Raw genomic sequence first — 24606 nt, forward strand, 5'->3', positions numbered from 1 at the left:
TTACTCTTGTCGTGCGGCTGTAATTGCCTCCATGCTAATGGCCGCCAGACAATCGTGCTAAATGAGGTGAGGCCGAGAGGCTAGGAGCCCGACTTCATTAAGAGCTAATGGGATTTTATAAGGGGGACTGAAGACCCAGCTCATCAAAAAGAGGGAGATGGAAGGAAAACAAAACAGATGGAGGGGGAGAGCCAAATCACCACTATTCTAACTTAGCCTGCTCCCTTTCTTGGCACTCTGATGCAAAAAGAACAGGTTAGTCTTCCTCGAGAAGACTACTATCTAATTATAGAGAAAGACATACTGAAAGACTCAGTGGTGACTTACAGTGGAAAAATAGACACACTGATAAAGTGTCCTGTCCAGTTGAACATGAAAAGCAGCTATTTTTGTGTGTCTCATGCTCTTGGAAGCCGTCTCAAAGCAACTGCTATTTTTTTTGGCAAAGCAACAGCAATAGATATGTATAAATTATATATTTTAGAAGTGAGTGGACAGTCCAGTCCAAGTCCTCCCACGTTTTTCACACTTCATTTTAGACAGAGAGAGACTTAGATTGGTGCAAGCATGGATGGATGTGAATACATGGCTTAAACACAACAGAATGTTAGGAGAGCAAGGCAAAAATACATATTATAAATCGGCAGATGAGTTGAGGGCTAACTAATGGCATCAAAAGCCCAGTAGATCAGAAAATCTGTTATTGTTGCCACCAGATGATAAATTCAGCTCTGATTATAATGGATAATAACGTGAGCCCAAACAATGTCAGACAAGGTTACCTGTAATTGGAAGAAAAGGAAAACTTTTTCAGAAATAAGTAGAAACCAGAATTCATTCATATATGTCTGCATGTTGTTACCCTGCCCAGTATAGTCACATTAACAAAGTTCTCCATTCAGACCACTAAACCAACCCTTCATGGAAGTAATGATCCCTCACTGATCTGTCTGCCCTTGAAATGCATTGAAAGGTGGCCATCCATCTTGGTGAAATGGCTCTGTTCCCCATTGGAATATAGTTACATTGTGCGCTCTGCAGTTGCAAGATCAGTTGCCCTATACTTTCATTCGCCGCGGCATCTTAAAGCTGACACGGTTTATCTGCCGTTGGTTTCAGCTCAGTGGCCTTTTTGGCTCCTGCAGACGAGGGGCCTGCCAAATTCTATTACATGCTGAATAAACCAACGTGTTCACCTATGAGAAGCAAGCATTATGGAGTCAGTGGGGTAATGGATACTGTAGAGTGGATGTACTACTACTACAACCCTGACTTCTTTCCCTGGCTGTTATGTATCTGCTAGTTTGTTTATGGGCGCATGGGAGAGAACTGTTGGCTATCAAGCTATAATATTACCGGAAAATATTTCTGGACTTTTTGCACCATTGGCAAAGACAATATCAAGCTGGTGTTTGTGTATATCACACAATCTACGTCTACTACTATAAGTTCAACAGTATGTAAGCTTCAGCACATCAAAAGTAGAACTGACTGTTACGTGGAAATGGCAGAATCCTCCTTTAACTTAACAATCCTTCCGTGGATACAAAAGTTTAAGGGTCTGCATGGGTATTTCTTCACAATGAGGTCAAAAGGGATGTAATTATCTCTTTTGGGGACAACATGCAAATAAGATTCACAGAGTTGGTATCGAGGGAAATTCAGTGTTATAAACAACTCGGAAGCATCGTACGGCCTGTTTGGACACATAGTGGAAATTAGGCCAATTATCCACAGGCTGTATCTCCTGTGGGCAGCGAGCAGAGGTAAAACTATTGTCATTTGATGGAAAGAAGGTCCGGTCTGATGTTATTTATGATTATGATTAGCTAAAAAAAAAAAAAAAAAGACTTATACATCACAAGTAGAACACAAAGCAACTTATTTAAAGCTATTCATGCCTAAACTACCACAAAACTTTGCACAGTTGTTTCGTTTTGTTGTTATTACTGTGCTGTCAAAATGCCATTGAATGACCATGTAATGAAAATGCAACTATGCATTTACAGAAGTTCTAAAATTAGACGACATTGGACTGTCAACCAGGCAGGACGAGAGCCCAGCACACCAGTCAACATATCTATAGCTAAGTATGGAAAGCATTTCTACCTTATCCTCTCCAAACCATCTACTAGATTGTTAAGTGAAAATAAAATATGTGTTCAAAACAACTAATAATAGCACAAGTAATACTACTAGTAAAGTACCATAAGTAGCAATATCAAGCCAGACTTGAGCAGCCAAGCTTAAACTCTTTCTAAATATATCTGTGTTCCTTTTTTAATACTGCAGTCTAAACTATACATATTCAGCTAAGCTATAATGTTACATGAAATAAGTCAAAGTTAAGTGGCTAAAGCTAACAAAGGAAACAATCCTTGCATGACTGTGTACAGAGAAGAAATGAAAGCAGTCCGTTGACTGGTGAGCAGCTGAAAGCATGCTGACACACAGGATAAACTCAGGTCTTTATGGCGCTGTATTGGATCTGTCTCCAGTTCTTTTCCACAGACTTTTCTGAAGAATCTACTAACTAAGACAGATGTCTCTAATCATTTGGGCTGCGGGGTGTTTTTGTCCCCAAAATGCTGTCCAGGCTGCACTGATGGTGGGATGATGGTTGTGGTTTAAGGCTCGGGCCTGGTAGGAACAGCTGTCCTACAGCTGCCATCTCTCCTGCTTTGGGGGGGAGGGTGGGGGGTTGAAAAACAGTCCCAAACCTCCTGGGTCAGAGCCCTGGTATGGCGGTCTCCCTGGCAACTGGAGCTGAGACTGTGGTGGTGTGTGTGTGTGTGTGTACAGTATATCTGTGTGTGTCCGTGAGCGAACAATCTGGCCAGTGAGAAGCAGACTACTGGGGGTTAAGGGTGTGGAGTCAATCCTGACTTTATCTGTATTTCTTTCAATTCAGAGAATATTGGCAATGGCTGTTTCCCTGAGATAATATGGGACATGGCCAAAGCAGTGCAAGTGTCACCCCCCCACCAAAAAAAAGCAACAAACAACCACATTCAAACCACAATGACACAATTAATATTCTGTCTCTCCCTCTTTTTCTCAAACTACTCTCTAAGCTCAACACAAGGGAATGTGAAGCTCACTGAACAGGGCAGGACGCTGAGAAAGGGGGAAAAAAAGGGAAAAGGAGAAGGGGGGTGGAGATCAGTGAAAAGAAGAGAACGTGAGTTTAAGAAGAAAGAAGAGAGCAATGGTGAGAATGAGAACGGGAGATGGAGAGCAGAGGAGAGGAGAGCAGAGCAGAGCAGAGGAGAGGGAGGGCTGTGGAGATGGAAAAGCAGGCAGGACAGGGGATGAAAAGGAGAGGGAAAGTGGATATGTGGAGATACTTGGCTTTGGCCCCATCAAAATAGCGGCTGTCATGCTTACTCAACCCTCCTTCCTCTCTCTCTCTGTCCCACACATGTGCACACACTCTCTCTCTTTCACCTTCAGACCCCAAACCTCTCAGATAGTGTCTCATCAAACGCAATGCTTATTAGAAAAATGTTCTGCTACCATTAAAAGCCTGTGAGTTCTCTCAGAGGAGTTATATAAAATCAGTTTTTAGGAAGTAAAAATCATTTCTTCCTCTACTTGCTAAAATGTCATGTTTTGCAGTGACTTAAAAAATATATTAACTTTTACGCAAATGCATCACCAGGTCATTTTAAAGTTTTAAATGTTGCTGGTTTTTTTTTTTTTTTTTTTTTGTCTTTTTTTACTTTGATTTATTTCCAAGCTGCCTTTGCCTACTCTTTCCAGCCAATGTATATTGATACAGTAGTTCCTCAATGCTGGCAATTATCATATACAGTGTATTCTCACACTTAAACTTCAAATTATAGCGCCCACCAACCTTCTGTGCAAACACATTTGATACAACAGCCTCAGTTTGTGTTGTCTTTAGTGAGAAATACTGTACAGTCTCTTACAATAAGCTCACAAGACAAAAGCACAGTAACAGGTGTTAGCTGTGACACATGAGCAGTTACTGTGTATTGGCTGATCAAGGTGTCAGAGGAGTGTGTGTATGTGTGTGCGATTGTGAATGTGTGTGTTTATGGAGAAGAGCAGGAGCACATAGTTTGATGCAAACTGAATTTAAATTTGCTCCCTTTTTTTTATAAAGGACGGTGAGTTATAAAACTCACTAATTTGGAATGTGACACATTTTAGACCCAAATCGGCTCTGTGCTCATATTTACATGAAAAGTTATGCACATAATTGAAACATTCATTAACGCCACACGAACTTTATTGCACTTAATAGTAGTTTTTAACGTCCTCTGGAATAATACTGCTAGATTATGCTTATAATGCTGTGAAATTTGTGATTCAAGATAACCTGTGTTATAGGATTGTTGCCAGAGTCAAACCTAATCTGAATTTCTGAACATCTGAATCTGAAATTGTCAAAATGTGACATTACTGTTAACAAAGACATTAAATAGGAATCCCATTGTTTTAAGATAAGTGGTAAAATACTGTAAATCGTGCATGTGGCTGTAATACCCACACTGGATGATTAACCAGCAGAAAAATCATTTGGATTTGCAGCGATTTCTCAGAATACAAGCCTTGTGACAGGTTTTCAAAAAAAAAAAAAAAAAAAAAAAACAGCACACAACAGCCTAACATGAATGATGAGACATGGGTTTTTGTAGTTACTTCACTGGGATGTTTGAGTGTCACTGTGCAGAGTGATGCATTTGACACTAGAACACTGTTTTCACGTTCATCTGCTGAAGGCCGGGTGTGTCTCTGTGCACCTGGACGTACGTACCTGCAGGATTTGAGTATCACTAGAACAGTTTTCAACCAGTTTGGAAACAATCGCAGCTCAGTACGTAACTTGCACAAGTGTGATGTAATTTTAAGAATGTTGAACAAAGTAATAGAAGTCTTTTGTGGAAAATATTGGTCACAAATTATTATTCAAAGCAGATATTTTATATGTGTGGAGAGGGTTTTAAAAAAACTTTCGATGTGCAGTGTATTTCAAACTGAAAATTAGAATTTTGTTCCTGATTGAGTTGCCAAAATAATGCAAATAAGTGAAATAAACAAATGAAATAATAGTGGATTACCTATAAGCCATCGGTTAATGGTTTGAAATTTAGAGCAAATGTTTAGTGATCCTGTTAATGTCTGGGTCTGCCTCTCCTCAGGAATGTTAAATACCTTAGGTTCATCTTCAAATGGATTTTCTCACTGATTTGATGCACTGAGCTTTCTTTTTGCTGTAATCAAGCGCTCGAGTCAAAACAAAAATCATGTTGTTAAAAAGGCTGAATGGTCTGCGTGATTTCATGTCGTTCCAGCTGTAGACGCTCTCTGCTTCTGCCCAGGCCAGCGAATGGAAACATGAAATGAAAGACACACAGACAAATCTTTAAATGTGATGCATTCTCCCTCTTAGTCACAAGTGGGCCAGTTTTTACCGCCCGATGACAGGAAAACACCAAACATAGAGGGGCTGGACATTGTTTCCATAGAAACAGACCTCATGCGAAAAGGTCACTGTCAAAGGTTTTTCTCAGAAAAAGGCAGAAGGATTATAGGAGGGGGGGAGTCAGACAAGAACAAAAAAAGCAGTTTTATTATCCATTTTTATACATTCCCCCCCTCCCCCCGAACGAATATTCTAACAATGATAAAAATGTAGGATTTAAATAGCGCAATTACATGGCTGCGAATGGTGAGAGCCCCCTCGCTTTTTTATTATTATTTCTTTATTCTCTTTTGAAGTTGGGAATTGAAAAGGGAGAGTGGTCGACAGCCTGCGCGATGCCTGAGCTTTGTGTTTCGGTGCAGATACGTCGCCTGCCTGCCCCCTCAATCACTGGCAGTTCCTTCCTCTCTCCCCTCCCTCTCAAGTCGTTTTAATTAAGTCAGTCTCACTGGCATGGTAGGCAAAGATAATTGGAGAGGGTTTTTGGATGCCATTTACTCTAAATGGCGCCTGTTTCTTCCCATTCTCTCGCCTTTTCTCCACTCCGACAGCTTCTCCCACCACCCCTCCCCTTCCGCTCCTCATCTCCTGGCAAGGAGTTACCTATCTTCCCTTTCCTTCCCTTTTTCTCTGCTTCCATCTTATATTCAAACGTGAAATATGGATTAACTTCTTCTGTGTGGCTGAGGGGACGACTTCCTGTGAATTGCAAATTTTGGCCAACACTGCAATTTATTTGAAATGGCAAATCAGGCAAAGCAATTTACTGGAAATGAGGAGGTTCTTTGAACTTTCCTCCTTTGAAAAAGTTTGTGTTTTCTCATGGCATGGGGAGCATCTGCTGAAGAAAAAATCTTGTAGAAATGTCTATTCCATCCTGTAATGAAAAAGTACAATTGTGAGAAACAAGATGGGCTTTGATTTGCATCTTTCTTTGTGTGAATGAGGTGTTGGGGAGTGCTTTGGAAATGCATTGAAGAAAAGCATGTTGTCAATGAAGTTCAGAGTAGTAGTCATCTTCCCAGATTACATTAAAGTACCAAGCCAGTTTGTGTTTACTGATTACAAACGAGGCACTTCAACACTCAAGCTCTTGTAATGTGTGGGGTTACATTGTAGGAATGTACAGCACATTAAGTGTTTCAAGTACCCAATGCATGATTGATAGGCCAAACTATACACAGTGAAAGGTGGAAGTACATGTGTCCATACTAATCCATGTTAGCAGCACCACCAATGCTTCAATGGTCCACACTGTATGTCAACCGTGTGGGATTTGTCAGTGTGTGTGAGTGTTAAGTGTTCGTGTGGGGCTCCCTCCATCAATCAGGTAGGGCCGGGCCCTGCTGCTGAAAGGGGGCTACAGTGGGCCACCCATCCAGTCAGGCGCTCTGGGGAGATCCAATGTCCTTAGTGCCTTAATGCGCTCCAGATGTCCCTTCAGCCGAGAGAGAGAAAGAGAGAGAGAGAGAGAGGGGAACAGACATGGAGAATGTCAGACTTTAGTACCTCGAGGCAGACCTCTATCTGGCTCACAGACTGTAGCTGTGGTTTGTCAAATGTTCTCCTCAGGGGGGCTGTTGTTGATGCACCTGCAGTTTTGTGTTTTTGATAGTTGATGAGAGTTATTTCCCCATTTAAAACATGCTGAACAGCAGTTGGTTTTGTCTCTCAGATAAGTGTGTATGCGTCTTTGTGTATTCCATGCAGTCTGGTGTGGCTTTGTTTTCTCCGTATCTGTCTTCCTCTTCCTCTTAACTACACTGGGAGTAACTTCACTAAAAAAAAACAATTTTTTTGAGCAGTTAGTTTCTATTTACTACTTGGCTTTCGTAGAATAAAATGATACCAGTCATTTTGTCAACAATTAATCACATGTGTGCTGGTGGATGTATTTACTTCAAGAAATTCAGGCTCAATGCGCCACCTAAAGGATTAAATATGTAGAAGCCATTAAAGCCATTTTAAAAAGCTCTCGTGTACAAGAACAATTGTCCTGAGACACATTAGAGCAAGAAAGAAATGATGTGCTCAGTATTTACTTAAAGTGGTCTGCGATTTTTGTGTGTTCTATTTCTGGTTTTATCTTTTCACTTGTGGTCGCTATTGCCGGCTATAGAAAACTCTTGTAAAAAGTCTCAATCAGTTCACACAACCTACTACTTTAATTTTCTCAAAGCTGGGAACACACATCCACATTCGATCGTTATTAATTATTTGCAGTAGCCACCATCAGCAAACCTGCTTGCTGCCTGATTTTTGCTTTGTTGATCTAGAATCAGATTTTAAAACATAAAACAATTAAAATTCACAGAATTATTTGATATGTGATGTACATTTAATTGATAATGTAATTTCAAATAACAAGCTTGTCACACTTTAAGTCCGTGACAGAGGAAAACTGGACTGTGTGTAACAGTGTAGCTAACCAAACAAACAGTCTCCATGAATGAATGTTTAGGATGAATGCTTTGAACGGTGTTCTTCTCCCTCTATCAGTCCTTCACACCGTACAGTACGCTAGATGATAAAACTGGTCACATATTTGCAAGCTACAGGTGCAAGGTGATCACAAATGCAACATTCCCACTCGCAGCGCTGACGGGAAGTTAAAAGACAAAATTACCGAATCCGAGCACTTTATTACTGAAATGCATGAGGTCAATCAAAGCAGATTGATGAGGGCATGGCCAACCTTGCAAGATCATGACCTGCTCTTATTTTCAAATGTCACACTGAGAGGGATCAGGTTCCCAGCAGGAGAGTTAATCTGTGAGTTATAGCTTTATTTCAGTATTTCATGATTGAAATAATGGCTTTCGCACCTCTTTTACCTCCGTTTCTACACTAATTTAGCCGGAATAGATAAAGTAGCTTTCATGGATGCTGGCGCACATGAACACGAGTTTTAATTTCTCCTCTGTGGCAGTAAACACAACACATGGGATCTTCAAGTCTGACAAACAGTAGCGTTATCCAGTATAACAGCACTGTGGTAGCTGTGCTGCGACTGTGGACTGACACTCCCCCACAAACATCAGGACAGTCTCTCATAGGAGAGACACTAGCCGAGCTACAACACCATTACCCACACAGAAACTCTCTCAAAGGGGCATTGACATGCTTCTAGTGGCTGTCCAAGCTCCACCAGACTCCCTGACTGATGGTAGCTGCTGATGGCTGGTTAGCTCTTATGACCGGCACCACGGCCACGCAAGTCGCGATCCAAACCCCGGGCCGTAGCCATTCGCTGTCTCCCGTGTCATCACATGCTGCATAGCTACTACTGCTCCTCTGTTGGGTTTTTATATTTACTGGAAGTGAGGATCCCTGAAGAATTGGGGGTGGTTGATATGTCTTTCTACCACTCTGTCACTGTTCCTTCCTTCTCTCCTCTGGCTTCTCCTTTACCTCCAGCATGACCTGGCTATTTCCATTCCCCCCTTGACTTTGCCCATGTCCACCCTACAGCCGACAGACCTCTCTCTTTCTCTGCCTCTCCTGATCGTTCTTTTCCTTTTTCTCCCACTTTGCCTTTTATTTTGAGCTCTTTACCCACCCACTCTTCTCCTCACAGTGTGCCTTTTCCCTCCCTCCCTCCCTCCTGCTTGTGTATGTCTCTGTGCCTCTGCTGTCCACCTCTCCGTCCATCCTCCCCTGCCTCTCCCCATGGCATTTCAGAGGAAATTTAATATAGGTTTGTTTGGTGTTTCCAAGAATTCCATTCGGCTCTTTGCCCCCCGACACTAAGACAAACAGAGGCCGTCCAGCCAAGAGCAGCAAACACCACTGGTGTTGGCCTCATTATTTTGACTTCGCAATTCAGAAGACTCTAGCTCCAGTTCATTTTCTGTTTGCTCCCCTCTGCCTGACTTCTTTTCTAGGTAGCTTCAATTTTGGCTCTACTGCACCTCCATGTGCAGAAACACGTGAGCTCATCTGTAAAAAATCTGATGGCATTCATGCATAATCATATCTATCTTCATATACATATACGTCTAGTATGTATAGAGCATTTGGTTACTTATAAGGAACATTTGATAGCTTGTTATGTAACCTACTAGGGATGAAAACAAATATGAATATATAATTTGTATGTACATGGACAGGTAGTGTCCTCTGAAAAGGTACAAAGAGCATCAAAAGTTTTGCAGTAATATATACTATATGTTTCCTGTCACACAGTCACTGCTACAATCAAAGGAACTTGTTTTTTACACTTGTCACAGGATCCCTTGGAAAAAAGAAACTAGGTGTTCCTTCTTACTTCAACTCTTGTCTCATAATTATCGTCCTCAGACTTTTTCTTCAGTAATCCATTTGATTGTTGTCTGCACAGTGTGAGCAGGAACTGCTAGCAGCCAAAGCAGCAGGACTTTCCATGATGCTGATTTGACTAAATATAAACAAATAGGCTGGAGGCTAAAAACAGAAGCTGGAGTTTTAAGTTTGATACTCAGACATTCAGTGAGATTCATCCTCAATAATGTTTCATCAGATTTCACCAGATCTGTGCAGGATGAAGCTCGACTGATATTGCACTTATGCTTGTTTTTCTCCGTGAACTGATATTGAAGCCTGACACCCTGTGCAATCTAGACTGCCAAAAAAATGCAAAAATTAGCTCAATTTTTAAAAAGGAAATACACAAAGCAACTTATTAATTAATTCATTATTAATCATTAATTACTGTTTCTTTAACCTCCTGTTTTATTTCATGAAACAGATTTTTATGACTCTACATACTTTTTCTGAAAGTACGGTTTAAATACAAATCATTCTTTATTATTTGATCAATTTAGGCACATGGTTTAAAGTATATTGTGCTATTTTGTATTTTTTTCTGGCAGCTAAAGCTGTACACATTGATAAAGTGTCAGAAGTATAGATGACAGTATGAAAGTATTACACAAAAAAATGAACGTTTCTAGCAACATGTGGTAGACCCTGTCCACCTCTCTCTTGAAACTGGAATTATATTTTTAATGAAATAAACAGATACAGATAGTAGCTTTGTGTTACAACCCTTCCCAACAATGAATCTCACTTTCAGTGGTATCCAATCAGCTTGTGACATCTAAACGATAGAAATCTTTAGAAGTATCTAAACAGCAGGGTTTTTTTTTTTTTTTTTTTTGGGGAAATATAGGATTTTAAAAATCCTGACAGTATTTAAGTTTTTATGATACACAAATATAGCTTCTAGTGGTATGCAAATGACCTTGGACAGCTCCACCACACCCAGTTGCCAGATGTCTCTTCCCTGCTTTGCATGCTCAAAGAGTCTGACCTGTCATTACCCTGGCTGGGCTCCTCCATGCAGACTTGCTGTACATGCCAGTCTGCTCAGTCATCCCCTGGTTCTGTCTGGTCTGTAGCAGCCCTTTGCCTGCCTGCCTTGTCCCTCCAAGACAAACTCACTCCCCTCCCCTCCCCTCCCCTCCCCAGCCAGAGCTCTGCTGACACTCAAGTGGCTAACATTGCCAACCCACACATACAGACATGCACAAGCATACACACACATACACAGAGAGAGAGAGCCACCCACCTGCTAATCCCCTTCTCATTAATCCCCCACCACTCTCCTCAAATATTCCCTTCTGCTGATCTCATTGTGAGGGAGTGTGTATGTGTGTGTATTGGTGGTGGTGGGGTGGGGTGGGCAGAGGAACAGGGCCTCTTCAGATGTCTGGGTCCATTTCAGGTTGGTAGAACTTTGTGATTGTGATTTTCAGCATGTGGACACCTACACTGGAGTTCAGCAGAACTCAACCTCAAACATGAGTCAAGAGGAATGTGCTGCCGGTAACACTGTTCCTAATGGGCTACAGATAACTGCAAACACATTGAAATGTATTTTCAAAAAGCAGACCTGAGACATATACAAAGCATGATTACATAGGTGTCATTTTCCTTTGTTTGTAACTGTGCTGGAGGTACAAATTTCCTAAATGAAATAAAGGGCTGGACATGGGACCAAATTCAGTCTTGGTGTACAAAAATCGGTGAACTCCCACAGCATTGTGTGCATTTAAAATGTCCAGTTGAGCCTTTTATTCTAGCATGTTGCACTATAGCATCTCTGGAGATGGAAGGTAAATAACCGACTCGTCTTATTTTAATGTCATGTCTTAACCAATGGTGTCTGAGCTCATGTTATGTCGGCTATAAAAACCCAAATGTGGCATCTCCAAATATTATCTGGAGCTTTTTTCCCTGAGACATGTGTACACCTGAACCCACTGACTGTTTTCCGTGGTGTGCATTAGCTGTGTTCCCATGGTAACATTCATCCTATTTATATTTGCAGGCCTCTTCATGATAAAGACCATCCCAACTCAAAGTGATATGTCTGATTTTCTGGGATACTGGATTGGATTGCTTACATGCTGTTGTTGTTGTTGTTGTTAAGCAAACATGCTACATGCTGGCATTTTTCTAAGGTTACGGTAGACACATAAACCTGACTTAGCTCACAGCACAGTGAAGTGAAACAAAGTCTGACGTAGAACCCTTTTCTCCTAGAAATTATGTTCATATTAATTTACACCAGCAAATACCTTTTTCGAGCACTTGTTTAGGCTAGAGACATATGATGGTCATGGTTAAATGTTAAAAAGTCAAAAATGACTTTCAGCACAAGAAGCAGAATGTCTTTAACATTTAACCAGGATCACAATCTTTCCCTAACCTTAACCAAAGTGAGTTTGTCTCCAAAACCTAACCACACGAAGGCCAGCGCTTTGAGTACTCCGATTTAGCCCTACGGCCGCCCTATGACTTAAAGACAGCACCTCTTTCACTGACAAAGCATAGCCACTGAATGCAATCCAGCCGGCAGTCTTGTTTCCGTCAAAACACATTTACTAAATGCGATTTCAAGGAGACAGGGTTGGCCACAGAGGTTCACTGAGGAGCTGACTATGTGGCTTGCAATTTTTGCCCAAGTAGTAGTAAGTCTCTAAGAACAAGTATGTAATGAGCAACAGAATACATCAACAGGTTTGGGGCTCTCCAGGTGATATGGACCAAAAAACAAACAAAAGAAACTGGAGTTATTCTTTCAGAACTGGCTGTACCCTGTTTACAAATGAATTCAATTGTGAGAAGTATATTGTTAGAATGTATGGACACTGTAACCTCAGGAGTTGAATCAACACCTCTTTGATATTATGACAGACAGGTTTATTGCAGCATTATTGCATTGGATTGTGCTGGATCGTATAGGTCTTCATGTATTAGTTTCCAAAGCCTGGTCTTTTTAATGTAATGGACATTAAATGAAATTTTGTCTGGAGGGGGGATGGAAGGATGTATGTCAGTACGCTGTAATAATGTAAATGTCTCCCACCAGCTTTACGTCCAAAACGATGACACATACTCTAAACTCATTGTCTCACAGCAGACTTTAGATGAAGCAGTAATACATTCTTACACCAAAACTGAAGCCAAACAAGTCACTTCACTTCACTTCATCAATGAAAGGAAAAAAGGGGAAAAAAATCAATTGCTGTTACTCATATCATTCGTAGTTCAAAAGCTTTTGAGCTGACAACTCTTCGCATTAAAGCATATGCTTGGTACCCACACTGGACGGTATCATTTACTCTGTATAGACTTAAATGTTAAAGCGAGTAAGCCACCGTGCATCCTGTGCCATTCACGTGTCTGTCAAATCGCCCGACCAGTAGCTAAAGTTGTTCCAGAGTGACACGGATGGCACTCACTCGCTGTGATAAGGAGGTATCTTTGAAAAAAAAAAAAAAAAAAAGAACCTTGCAGATGCAGCGGCAGATAAGCTGCACAATGCATGTGCCAGCAAACATGACAGCAGAGGAAGAAGAGGACTGAAGTGGTGGGGGTCGGGGGGATTCAGTGGGAAACTCTTGTAGATTGCATTTCCTCTCCATGAGCTTGGCCGTTCCAATTTCAGCTTGAATTTTTCTACCTTCAGTGTTTTGATGGTTATCAGCTTAGCAGAGGAAATGCTCCTCGTGTGTGTGTGTCGACCACAGACACTGCCCCTACCTCCTTCTACATCAAAATGCCTTAGCTGCTATTCTTGGAGTTGGCTGAACACAGCTGAGCGGATCAGAGGGTACACGCAGAACACGTGTGTGTGCACATATTTCATGCTAAAACACCCATGAATCTCTTTGGCTGAGAAAACAGGATGCCTTGAAAATAACATCAGTTTACTGTTTCAGACTACACAAATCAGGCCAGATTTCAGATGATTTTGTCGTGGCTGACCAATCACAAACCTGGTGGCCGATCCTGAACGACAATTGGGCGTCTTTTTCCGTGTAGTGTGACATGCTGAACGACTTGTCGTGCAGCATCTGGGACGCGCCGCGACACCTGACGACATCTGAACTTGTGTGTGATCATGAAATAAGACGTGCTGTGATTGGACAGGGTCATCTGACACGATGACCATCGTTAAAGACGGTCCTGTCTGTGACCATTGGTTCCAGTTTCAGATTTAGCTCTGTCATTTGTAGCTCGCTCCACTGCTTTGGTCCAGAATGAAACTAATGAATAGATTGCCATGAAACAACATAATTGCGTTAGCTCAGAAGACGAATCCTACGGACTCGTGTTCTCATGAATTGTAATCACTTGGTGGTCCTCTGACTTTTCAACTAGTGTCATCGTCAGGTCAAAAATGTTCATTTGTCCAACACTTTGGTTTTTGACAAGATACCTGCAAAACTAATGACACTCCCATCAGCCTCTGTGTTTCGTGTTAATTGGCAACGTAAGCATGCTAACATGCTAAACTAAGATGGGTAACATGGTAAACACTTCCTGCATAGCATCAGTATGTTAGCAGTGTCATTGTGAGCATGCTAGCATACTGACAAGCATTGATCTCAAAGCACCTCTGTATCGAAGTGCAGCCTCACAGAGCTGCTAGCATGTTGACTTTGTCTTATTGAACAAGCCTCAGTAATTTCCCTAAACAGCTGAGTACTGTAGCTTTTAACAAACACTAGTAGCAAAGAGTGCATTTGTTGGGGACTATTACCCGCTGATATGGTGTGTTTCTCAGCATTTCCGCCACCAGGATGGTGTATGTGTTACTGAATTAAAATAAACTGCAGTGTGTGTTCATGGTAGCCAGATGAAGGAAGGTGTTACCCGGTGCAACAATGTGGCTCGTTGATGTGTTTTAATAGCTTTCAGACAACAATGGAGCTCTATGGCGCAGAGCAATAAGATAAACCAGGCTTTGGATACACACACACCATACTTGTTAGAATGATAGATTCATCATTGGTTTTGGTCTTTTTATTAGATTTAGAATATCACTTCAAGTGGCATGGCTTCAGATCCAACTTCTACTAAACATCATCTCATCCGTGGATCTCCTTTTGCACCATACAGACGCTGTTGCAGTGCTATTTTTGTTGGTGGAGGGGAGTGCAATGTTGGCACTCTCGTCCCACCCCACCCACCAGCTTCCCAGGAGTGTGTGTTCATGTGCCTGTATGAGTGTGTGTGTTTGTTTTAGGAAATGATGCAGCGCCAGTTTGTGTAAATTTATCCACGACAGAGCTGAAACAAAAATAAGTTCACTGAAGCAGGTCCGACAACCATTTGGTCGCCACGCGCCATGTTTGCCATGTGTGCGTCATATATGTAGTGGAGCATGTCCATGTTCTTATTATCATTTTTTATGTAAGAGGATTGAGGAGCATGCTGCAGCCTACTGGGAGGAGACAAACCTCCACGCAGGCATATTTGAGCTGGAGCCAACGGGAATCTGGTTTCACATGAATGAGTGTTCCCTCAGATGTTTTGGCTTTTTTTTTTTTTTTTACAGTAAAGAGGACCTCTGTTCTAATTAAGGATGTTATAGATTATTAATCATGTGACACAGTAAGCAATCATGTAATCACATCTATAACCTGGTATGCATTGATTACATTTTTGTGTTGACAATTGATACATCAATTTTCCAATATCCATACAATACTATATTAATACACACGATTAGTCACCCTGCTGTCTGTGTTCCCTTTTATTTACCCACCTCCTCTTAATTATCCAATCCAATGCCTGTGCATAGCTACCAGGGTGCAGCTTGGAATGTATCAGTCGCTGTCAACATGCTTACCCATCCATGATCTGAATAACTGTTAAAACAAGCCTTACAATGCAGCACAAAAGAAAATGTTAGTAGTTTATGTCGTTTGCACTGTTAAACATTTTTGTCAAAAATTCTTGATTCCAGTGGCACAAAGACAAGGACATTTCAACTCAGTGCTTTGCATGAGTCCATATTTAAAGCCATAAAAAGAGGAAAACAATTCAAATCAAGCCTTATTGTTTTGCACAAATTGTTCATTAAATCCCAAATTTTGGAGGGCATGATTGATACGTGGTTTGCATTTTAACATTTAATGTATTTTAGAAGCATTTTTTGTGACATTTGCTGAAATCCTTTTGACATTCCAACAGCAATCAATAATCAAATGGTCTGAGAAAAAAAAAATCTGGTATCTGTGACTGTTGCAGGCCTTTAATAGCCCATCTACTGGATGTCTCATCACTACTCCTCTCCCCAACGCTGTGTCGTGGACAGTCTTCCTGCAGTAATCAGGCAGTGTGTGTTCATGTGAAGGGAGGGGACTGGACTTTTCAGTTGTATACTTTCAAAATCTAGTTTCCTCTTGGTGGTTTCCAGTGTTACAACTCCTGCTTCAAAGATGGTACAGTCACTTACCTGCAGCCTGAATATTTGTTTCATCTTTGTCTTATATGTTTAGCCTCTTCATAAAAAAAACTCACCTCATTATAATAAGGGCTTTTAGCTATGCTAATAAGGTTATTTGTATGCAAACCACCTGTCCTTGGGGAATTACAAAAATTTTCACTGTACTGTAGTTTTACCACTATCCATTTTACTTGAGACTTTAATCTGATTTTTAAAAGCAGGACAGAACACAATCAAACTGGAATCTGTAATATCCAAACAAACATTTGCATAAATACAAAGAAAACAAGAATTGCAGTAAGATTGGAGCACTGACGCCATTGTCAGCATTTAGAAAGAAAGTGATGAATCTTGCAAACTGTCATACCCAAGGGAAATCCTTGTGTCTTCATTATGGCTGTGGGGCAGATTTGAATATGTGAAGGACGTTCATTAAGTTCAGTACGAGAGAATAAACTGGAAAGGTTATAGATTTAAATTCAAGCATAAAATGTCATTGGAAAATTGATAAGGACGAGTCAGAGGAAGCCTTTGAAGTCAGCCCAGTGAGTGAGAAGAGGGAAATGCCAAAGGATCTTCATGAAAGTAGTATCATGTTGACAATGATGATGCCACATATTGATTTTATTAAAAAGAGTTCAAATAAAGTAAAAAGTAAAAAAAACTTTGACATGATTCAGTTTCCTCCCAGCTGAAGGGTGAAGTTGCCCTGTGCAGATGTGAACTGGAGAGATCATGACAAATTGTTTATAGCTGCGTGTATAGCATTATGTGTTATGTTGATTTTGTGCAGAGTCTCTTCATTGAATGTCTGTGGGTGAGCTACTTTCTGATTCGTGCGACTTGATTCGCATCTAAATCGGAACATGCTCAGCCATATGGCGACCAGAGAGGCACATCCTGCCCTGTATCCCTGGCTGCAGTGTTTGCAATAAGGAAGCACTGAGGAGCGTCCACAACACAACACAGAGATATGGAATCACAAACCAACTTCCCTCCTTCGACCCTTGAGATGAAACCTTCCGAAAAACGGCCTCGCCACTTTTGCCGTGATCTTGCTGAACCCGGAGTTAACAATGTCTACAACAATGTTGAAACATTGTTCACTGAGCTTCAAATCCATGCCTTATCTGTCTTGTGGGTGAGGATGAGTCCAATCAACAAGAGCAGATGAATAAATAATACTAGTATGAATTGTAAGTGTGGGCTGGTGAGGAGCTGGGTTTGCCGGGTGGAGGGAGGGCTGCTGGCTGAGGTTAATGAGGTGGTCTGGGAGTGTGGACTAGGTCCTGACTGCGGTATGTGTAGAGCTCGCTTTAGCCTGGGGGGGATTTGTAGCTCTAAGACCACTGGTGAGACTATCTTCGCCTCCGGCTGTGTATGCACTTGCACCTTTGAGTGTGTGTGTAAGGATGCATGTGTGCTTATGCGTTGGGCGAGAGACAGTGTGTGTGATATTGCCCTCAGGATGACACTGGGTGAAGCTTTGCTATATCTGTGTTTAATGTTGGTATTTGTGCATTAATATACATGCCTATGTTTGCATGCATGCCTATTCCACTTGTGTGTTGGGTGTTTGCGCTTCAATGTGTGTGTTCCGATTCCTGTCTGACCACAAATGTGTACACAGCCCCCCCCCCACATACACACACACCGCACCAATCTCATTACCATTCCACCCTTCCCTCCACCATTTTACTCAACACCATCAAGGCCTCGCCTCCTGGTGTTTGCATTGTAAATCAGGCCTGACAATAAGGCGATGATTAGATCCTACTCATATTCAAAAACACCTGATTTATTTATTCATCTTCCTCTCCAGCACGGCATCAAGATGCATAATATCTGACCAAGGTGACATACCCACTTCCAAATGTTATTCATTGCATTTGCAGGTCAACCTCTTAACCAACAAACTCAACAGGACAGATTAAATGAGATTTTGAGGGGACGATGTGCAAATGACAGCTCCTCGGCTCCTTATTTCCACAGAAAAAGGTTCTCTCCTTCACACATCCATGTGTGATATCAGATCAGGTATCAGAATGGGTTAAAGTGCTGCAATCTGTCACGCTTTCAACATTTAGAGACTGGATTTAAATCTAGCCTTGAGTGTAAAGCTGGCTCTGTTTTCATGAATATGCACAAGATATTATTTATGGAAAACTTCAGGATCCTAGAAGTGGGTCCAATTGATCACTAGTTAAGTCAGACAAGCCTTTGCACTGTTGTTTCCAAGAAATTGGCATCATGGGGATTGGGTTATTTTTTCAAAATTGCAGACTGCCCTTGTAAAATTATTTCATTATTTTTTCTAAGCACTTCAGTGGGTAATGAAAGCAAATTGACTGTCTCTCGTGATTTTGAAACTAGTTAGTTGAAGACAGCATGGAGAATTTCACATGCCCTAAGAAGAGCTTGGTTGGTAATCAATAGTAAGTGAAGTAAAAAAAATATACACATAAATATCAACATGATTTATTTGGAGGTCTAGTTGTTGGATCAGCACTTTAATGAGAATCAAATGAAATGATTCTCCGTCCATATCCACACACATCCATATACAGTACAGGGAACCTAAAGTACCAAAATGAAACCATGAGACCAAAAAGTGAAACAAGTAAACCACAACACAAAAAGATCAACCATTCACCTCACCACATTCTGAGGATGAAGTGAGTTGTAAGCCTTGCAATTGGCATGAGGGATGGCAGAAATGGTCTGAAAAGCCTCCACTGCTGTTCTTTGTTCTTTGTTCAATGAGGAAATACTCTACAGTTCTGATATAACAAGTGCTATAGCAACAGCTACGCTAACCTCTTGAGGAGCCGCCATTCTTGTTTTAGAATGAAAACAATGTCTGCCCATAGCTGCCAGCTGTTCACAGGATGCTGATTGGTCTGAACCATCATGGTTTGGCTACAAATGCATAATCTGAAGCCTGGCCAGATGAATTCTTGGATCTCGTGCTCTTGTGTGATCTCATGATCTCATGAATCCGGCTGCCTCACAAGGTAAACCTTGAGGTTGACATTTGTGGTTGGAATTAAATGTCTCGACAACTATTGGATAGATTGGCATGAAATTTGGTGCAGACATCTAAGATGAATTGTAATAGCTTTGGTGAACTGACTGTTTCTTGGTTTGATGACCAAATACCTGCAAGAGCTATACACTCAGCTATATATTAATATGTTGAACTAAGATTTGACAGTAAACGGTAAACATGTAAAAATGTAATACCTCCTATATATTAGCATGTTAGCAGTGTCATTCTGAGCATGTCAGCATGCTGGCATTAGCATTTAGCTCAAAGCACCAGAGCTGCCAGCATGGCTGTAGTCTTTTTTTATATGTTCATCCTTGCATGGGTTATAAAGACTCATCATACTGCATTCCTACTACTCCAATCATCACCCTTCTTTGGTTTGGAGAGTGTGTTGAGTTCAGCTCAAGAGAGTGATACAAATCAGATCACAGTCACACTCCCATCAAACGGCCAACTCACCAGTGTGGTTATTTTCACTTTTCCATGAGGTTTGAATCTATCTGTGCTCCACAACTTCTGTCTCTCTGTCAGTGCTGTCACCTTTGTTCACTGCTCCATTAGTCTTTGTAAGTATTGACTATTGAAAAAAAAAGCAAAACCCAGGCGCCAGGTCACAATCTGGAGTGCGAGAAATGTTGTCCATGAAACTGTTTTCTGTGTTTAAATCACAAGGAGGATCCATTTTCTTTTTATTACATTGGTTTGTAGCAGGAAGCATTCCCATTCTGCATTTAATAGAAGTTCAGCACAGTACAACAAATCCACCTTCAAACCAAAGAATACAAGAAAAAGCTTTGGACATGGTTGAAGTGTGGAGACCAGAGGCAGTGATCACATCATATGTGACCAGATATGGATTTTCATTTCAATGCTGGTGGGAAACGGGGTGAAACTGCAGCTATGCCACTGACTAACCTTACATCAATACAGCAGAGGCCCATTCTATGCTTGAGAATTGTTGGAAAATTGAATGCTGAATAGAAGTGTTTCTTACTGCACAAAATCTGATGAAAGAGTACGACTGCCTCCAATCCAAATTCACAAAAGCCTTTGATGTTTGTTGGAATAATTTTATGCCTACTTCTCATTTTCCATTTTATGCTTGCTTTTGAATTTTGATTGCGACTACAGGCGCTTTTCAAGTGATATGCATTATGAACTCTGTAATAATTCAAAAGCCTTTGTTGAGGAACAAACATGTCATTTGTCCTCAAAATGAATTTTACGACTTATTGTGTAACCGTACACCTTTGGTGGGTTCAGACAGTGGCTGGTTGGTTAATGTCTGCTTGTGTTGTGAAGAAATTTCTACTTTAAGTTTCATGAGGCAAGTTTTTTTTTGTGTGTGTCTTTAATTTCACTGTTAAAATTAAATGTCTTGTTTGTTGGTGTTTTTGCAATATTCTTGTCTATTCTTGTATGTACATTCACGCTTCAGCAGCCATGCTATGTGTTTGTGTGCATATTATATCTCTCTCTCTGTGTGTGTGTGTGTGTGTGTGTGTGTGTGTGTGTGTATTTATGGATGCACGAATGCCTGCTCAAATTTGGCGTTTGGTGGCTCGTTCCTTCGAGGGATGGCGAAACTTTGAGAGGCCGCCTAAAATACTGTGCAGTAATTGGAATTGCTTTATCTTCAGTCTCATCAATTAATGTGCAATTTTCCATTTAATCACTAACACGCTCACTGCATTTGCAATTAAAATGAGGACTGATAACAGAGAAGATGCCTTTCAGCTGATACCAGTTGGAATGAGAACAGAAACCAGAAGACGCAATCAGTACACAAAATGACTCGCAGAGACACGCACACGGCACACAAACAAGTGTGAAAACACACAGTGCAAACAGTCATGCTCATATAATGCTGCACTGAATACACACACACTCATGCATACACAGCAAACACAAGCACAGTGTGACACGATGGAACATGCAGATTTGAAGCTAAAACCCCAAATTAGAACTCGTCAATGGAACTAAACTAGCATTTAGCATCAAAATGTTGGCAGCAGTGGTGGATTCTGACGCCACTCAAATCAAGACGGGTCTCAGCCAGTTGTCTTGTCTCTGACTTTTCTATTCAGAGACATTGCCAGGGTCTGGGTCTCAGTAGGGTATGAGCTCACTGGCGGGGAAAGTGTGTCATATTGTTTTGATTCTGAAGAGCGGGACTAGATGTTTGCATCACTTCCTGTCTGGCAGCAGGAACCTGAAAACTATCCAAAGTAGAGTTGAGTGCTCAATACACAGATGTGTGACTATAGGAGGGGCATACAGCAGGGATTGTATACCTCTGAAGTCATACTGCTGCAACAGTATTATCACCAGAATTAAGCACATCATCTCAATAATGTTCCTCAATATTCATACTTAGTGTGTCTGTGCTATTCATTTATACTTTTATAGTGAGCCCATTACACTTAATGGTATATTTTCACTTTGTATGATATCAATATATGATCTATTTTTATAGTATCTTTAAGAACGTGACATTCTTGTAAACATTCTTTGATTATTAAATTTTTATCAGGCGATACCCTCACAACTCACACACTGCAAATCCTCATCTTTATCGGTCAGGTGGATTAACTGCACATTTTTATTTCCTGAGGCGTTAGCTCTGAACGGATGTTGCAACTGAAGCAGAGATTTTGCTCAGATTTGGCAGCTCCATTTCACTAGTTTATAATCAAGTGTTTTCCTCCAGGTCAATATCATTCAACCCAAGTGCACCAGTCCACTGTAAATGCTGCCCACCTTTCATGACCACACATTATAAGGCATTTTTCCAGTAAGTCCAGTGGCTCAAGGAATCCAGCAAACAATTTGGCTCTGAACAAATGTTGATTTGAAAGTTCACATCAAATCAAAACAGCACCAAATCAAACTTTGTAGTGTCAATATCCATCGATTTGAGGGATCAGGGCTTGCATTTATGTTTTCTAATAGTTAAAAGTAGTATAAAGTTTGATAAATAAGTTTGATAAATAAAAGGTTTCAGTTTACCCTCATATTTACAACACCCTTTCCCCCCTCAGGTCAAATAGTTAATTTAGAGGACATTTCCATGCAGCCTATACACATAGGTTATATGTAGCTTCAGGATGGGGCACCTGCTGTGCTTGCCTATAGTAAGTTGGGGTGATGGTAGGGGGTCTGTGTGTGTGATTGTGTGTTTGTGTGTGCGTGCGTGCATGTACGTGCATGTGTGCGTCCGTGCGTGTGTGTGTGCATCTGTGTGTGTGTGTTTGTATGTGTAATGGAACCCTGAACCAATTAGCTCCTTCAGTGGGTGTGGGGGCAATGGTTACAGCGGTGTTCCACGGGGTACAGCCCTCAGCCCTGTGGGGTCCCGGCCAATAGCAATTAGCCCAGCAACAAGAGCCCTAATTAGCCCACTTGATTGGCTTGGTAATAGTGCAACAACAAACCAGCAGCCAACACATAGAGACGACCAAGGTGACTTCACCACGATGCGTTGCTTTAAAGCCAGCTGTACTGTAATTAGTAAACAGCATAGCTGTCTGTAATTGGTAAACAAGTAGTCGAGTTTGTTTGCAGTGTCATTATAAACCTGCTGGTATGTAAAGTATTTCTGTAAAGGGTTCCATGATTGAGTCTTTGTTTTCTTTCTGCTTGGTAGCATTGTTAGATCACTCAGTATTAATACACCAGCCTGACTGTTGTCAGCTCTATGCAATACATGCAGTGGGAGATAGAGCAAAGAAAATAAATTAGTAAATGGAGACGGGGAAAAAGAAGTGTGAAAGGGAAGAGTGAGATGCTGCGTGAAAATCTCATCTCCTATTATTTAATCATAGCAGCACCTGGCGGCTGCTGCTGTAATAGAATGTACAATCACTACTTGCGCTGGATTTATGTTTCTTTTTTTTTTCCTGTGTCTTTCCCAGTCTCAATGTGAAGCTATCCCATGATGCAACATGTGTCCCCAGCACCTGCAGTGACAATGATGGCCACCCAGAGCGTTCCTCCACCATCGTACCAGGAGAGTCAACAGGTCAGAAGTTTCATCAGAACTGACTTCAGAGCTTGAAGAACTAACTCATAGCTCCTTACAAACGAATGTTAAAGGCCCCCAGAACTTATTTTTCTCAGCTTCTTACTAGGAGCGATTATTATTATTTTTTTTTAGATACAAAAAATGTTTCGATGCATTTTTGTTTTTCGAGATAAACATCTTGAAAGGTTACTATGAACAGCAAGTGACCATTTCAAATAATATTCTAATAATATTATAGCAATAATACAGGAATGTTACTGTGATATCTGAAGAGAAAATATATCATAAGGTACAGTAACACTATAAAACAACAACTGAGTATCAAAAATAATGTATTAAAGTGATTTTTCATGAGAATGAATGACATTACAATGAAATATGAGTGAAAGAGTTATACTGCATGTTACAGTGTAAAGTAAGGGGTCAAGCCCCAGCATGTGGTGTTCAACACGACACATGAATCCACAAACAGGTCGGAGTATTTAATGTAGCCGTAGTGTGGCTGGACTCAGGCTTTGTCTAACACTGTAGACCATCACATGGAGTGGCATTAGAGCAGGTTCGTCCGATCACCTATCCCTCCTGCTTGTCCACGCCACCTCTGTCTGCTTTCGCCTGGAGGATTAGTGCCAGGGGAGAGCTCTCGAGCTGCAGTCTGCACGCTCGGCAAATGCAAATTAGAGCTAGTTAAGTGTGAAGAAGCTAATTTATTTCCCATTTGGTGCTGGGATTAAGACTTGAAGCCTCCCATCCCACCCCGACTCAAAAAAAAGGGTGGGGGGGCGGGGGTTGTTAGACTCATTTCCTCAGAGACAACGAATGAGAGAGGAAAGTGGGGTAAAGGATGAAGAAGACAACAGATTGCGTTTGTAAAGCGTGTCACTCTACAGCACAACTAACATCAAAAGAAGTGAACAGATTCTCTATTGATTCCATGGTGAACCATCAGTGGTGCTGTGGTTCTTCAGAGCAAAGGAATAGCCAGTTGTGGACACACTGTTCAGTTGCTAAATATAGTAGCTGAATATTAATCATTTAACTGGACTCTATATAAGACGTGAGCATGCCTTGTTCAATCACTGACTCTCCTATCTCATTCATTTTGCTTAACAGCTTCATTACAAAGCTACTGACCAAGCAACAATGATTCATTCCAACTACGTCCTCATTTGTAGTCTGATGGCGTCAGATGCATGTTGCACCTTCTGCTTTTAAAAATCAGAAAATTACTTAGACCTCACAAGAAGCTGCGCGTTCATGACGAGAAGTAGAACTGAGTCACAGTGCCTACCTGAGCAACACGTGTGCATCGCGGAACCTCTTGCTTTTCATTTTGGCGACCATGTTAACAAGTTGCA

At 41.1% G+C, this 24606-nt stretch overlaps 1 protein-coding gene across 1 annotated transcript in view; it reads left to right on the forward strand.

Moving 5' to 3' along the window:
• Positions 1-24606, forward strand: part of pknox2 (pbx/knotted 1 homeobox 2) — a 65799-nt gene that overhangs the window by 13977 nt on the left and 27216 nt on the right. Inside the window, exon 2 of the mRNA XM_041952194.1 lies at positions 23139-23245. Coding sequence (XP_041808128.1) covers positions 23159-23245 — 87 coding nt within the window. The 5' untranslated portion in view covers positions 23139-23158. The remainder of the gene's footprint in view (positions 1-23138; positions 23246-24606) is intronic.

This window comes from Chelmon rostratus, chromosome 14 (genome assembly GCF_017976325.1).
Source record: "Chelmon rostratus isolate fCheRos1 chromosome 14, fCheRos1.pri, whole genome shotgun sequence".
Taxonomy (NCBI): domain Eukaryota; kingdom Metazoa; phylum Chordata; class Actinopteri; order Chaetodontiformes; family Chaetodontidae; genus Chelmon; species Chelmon rostratus.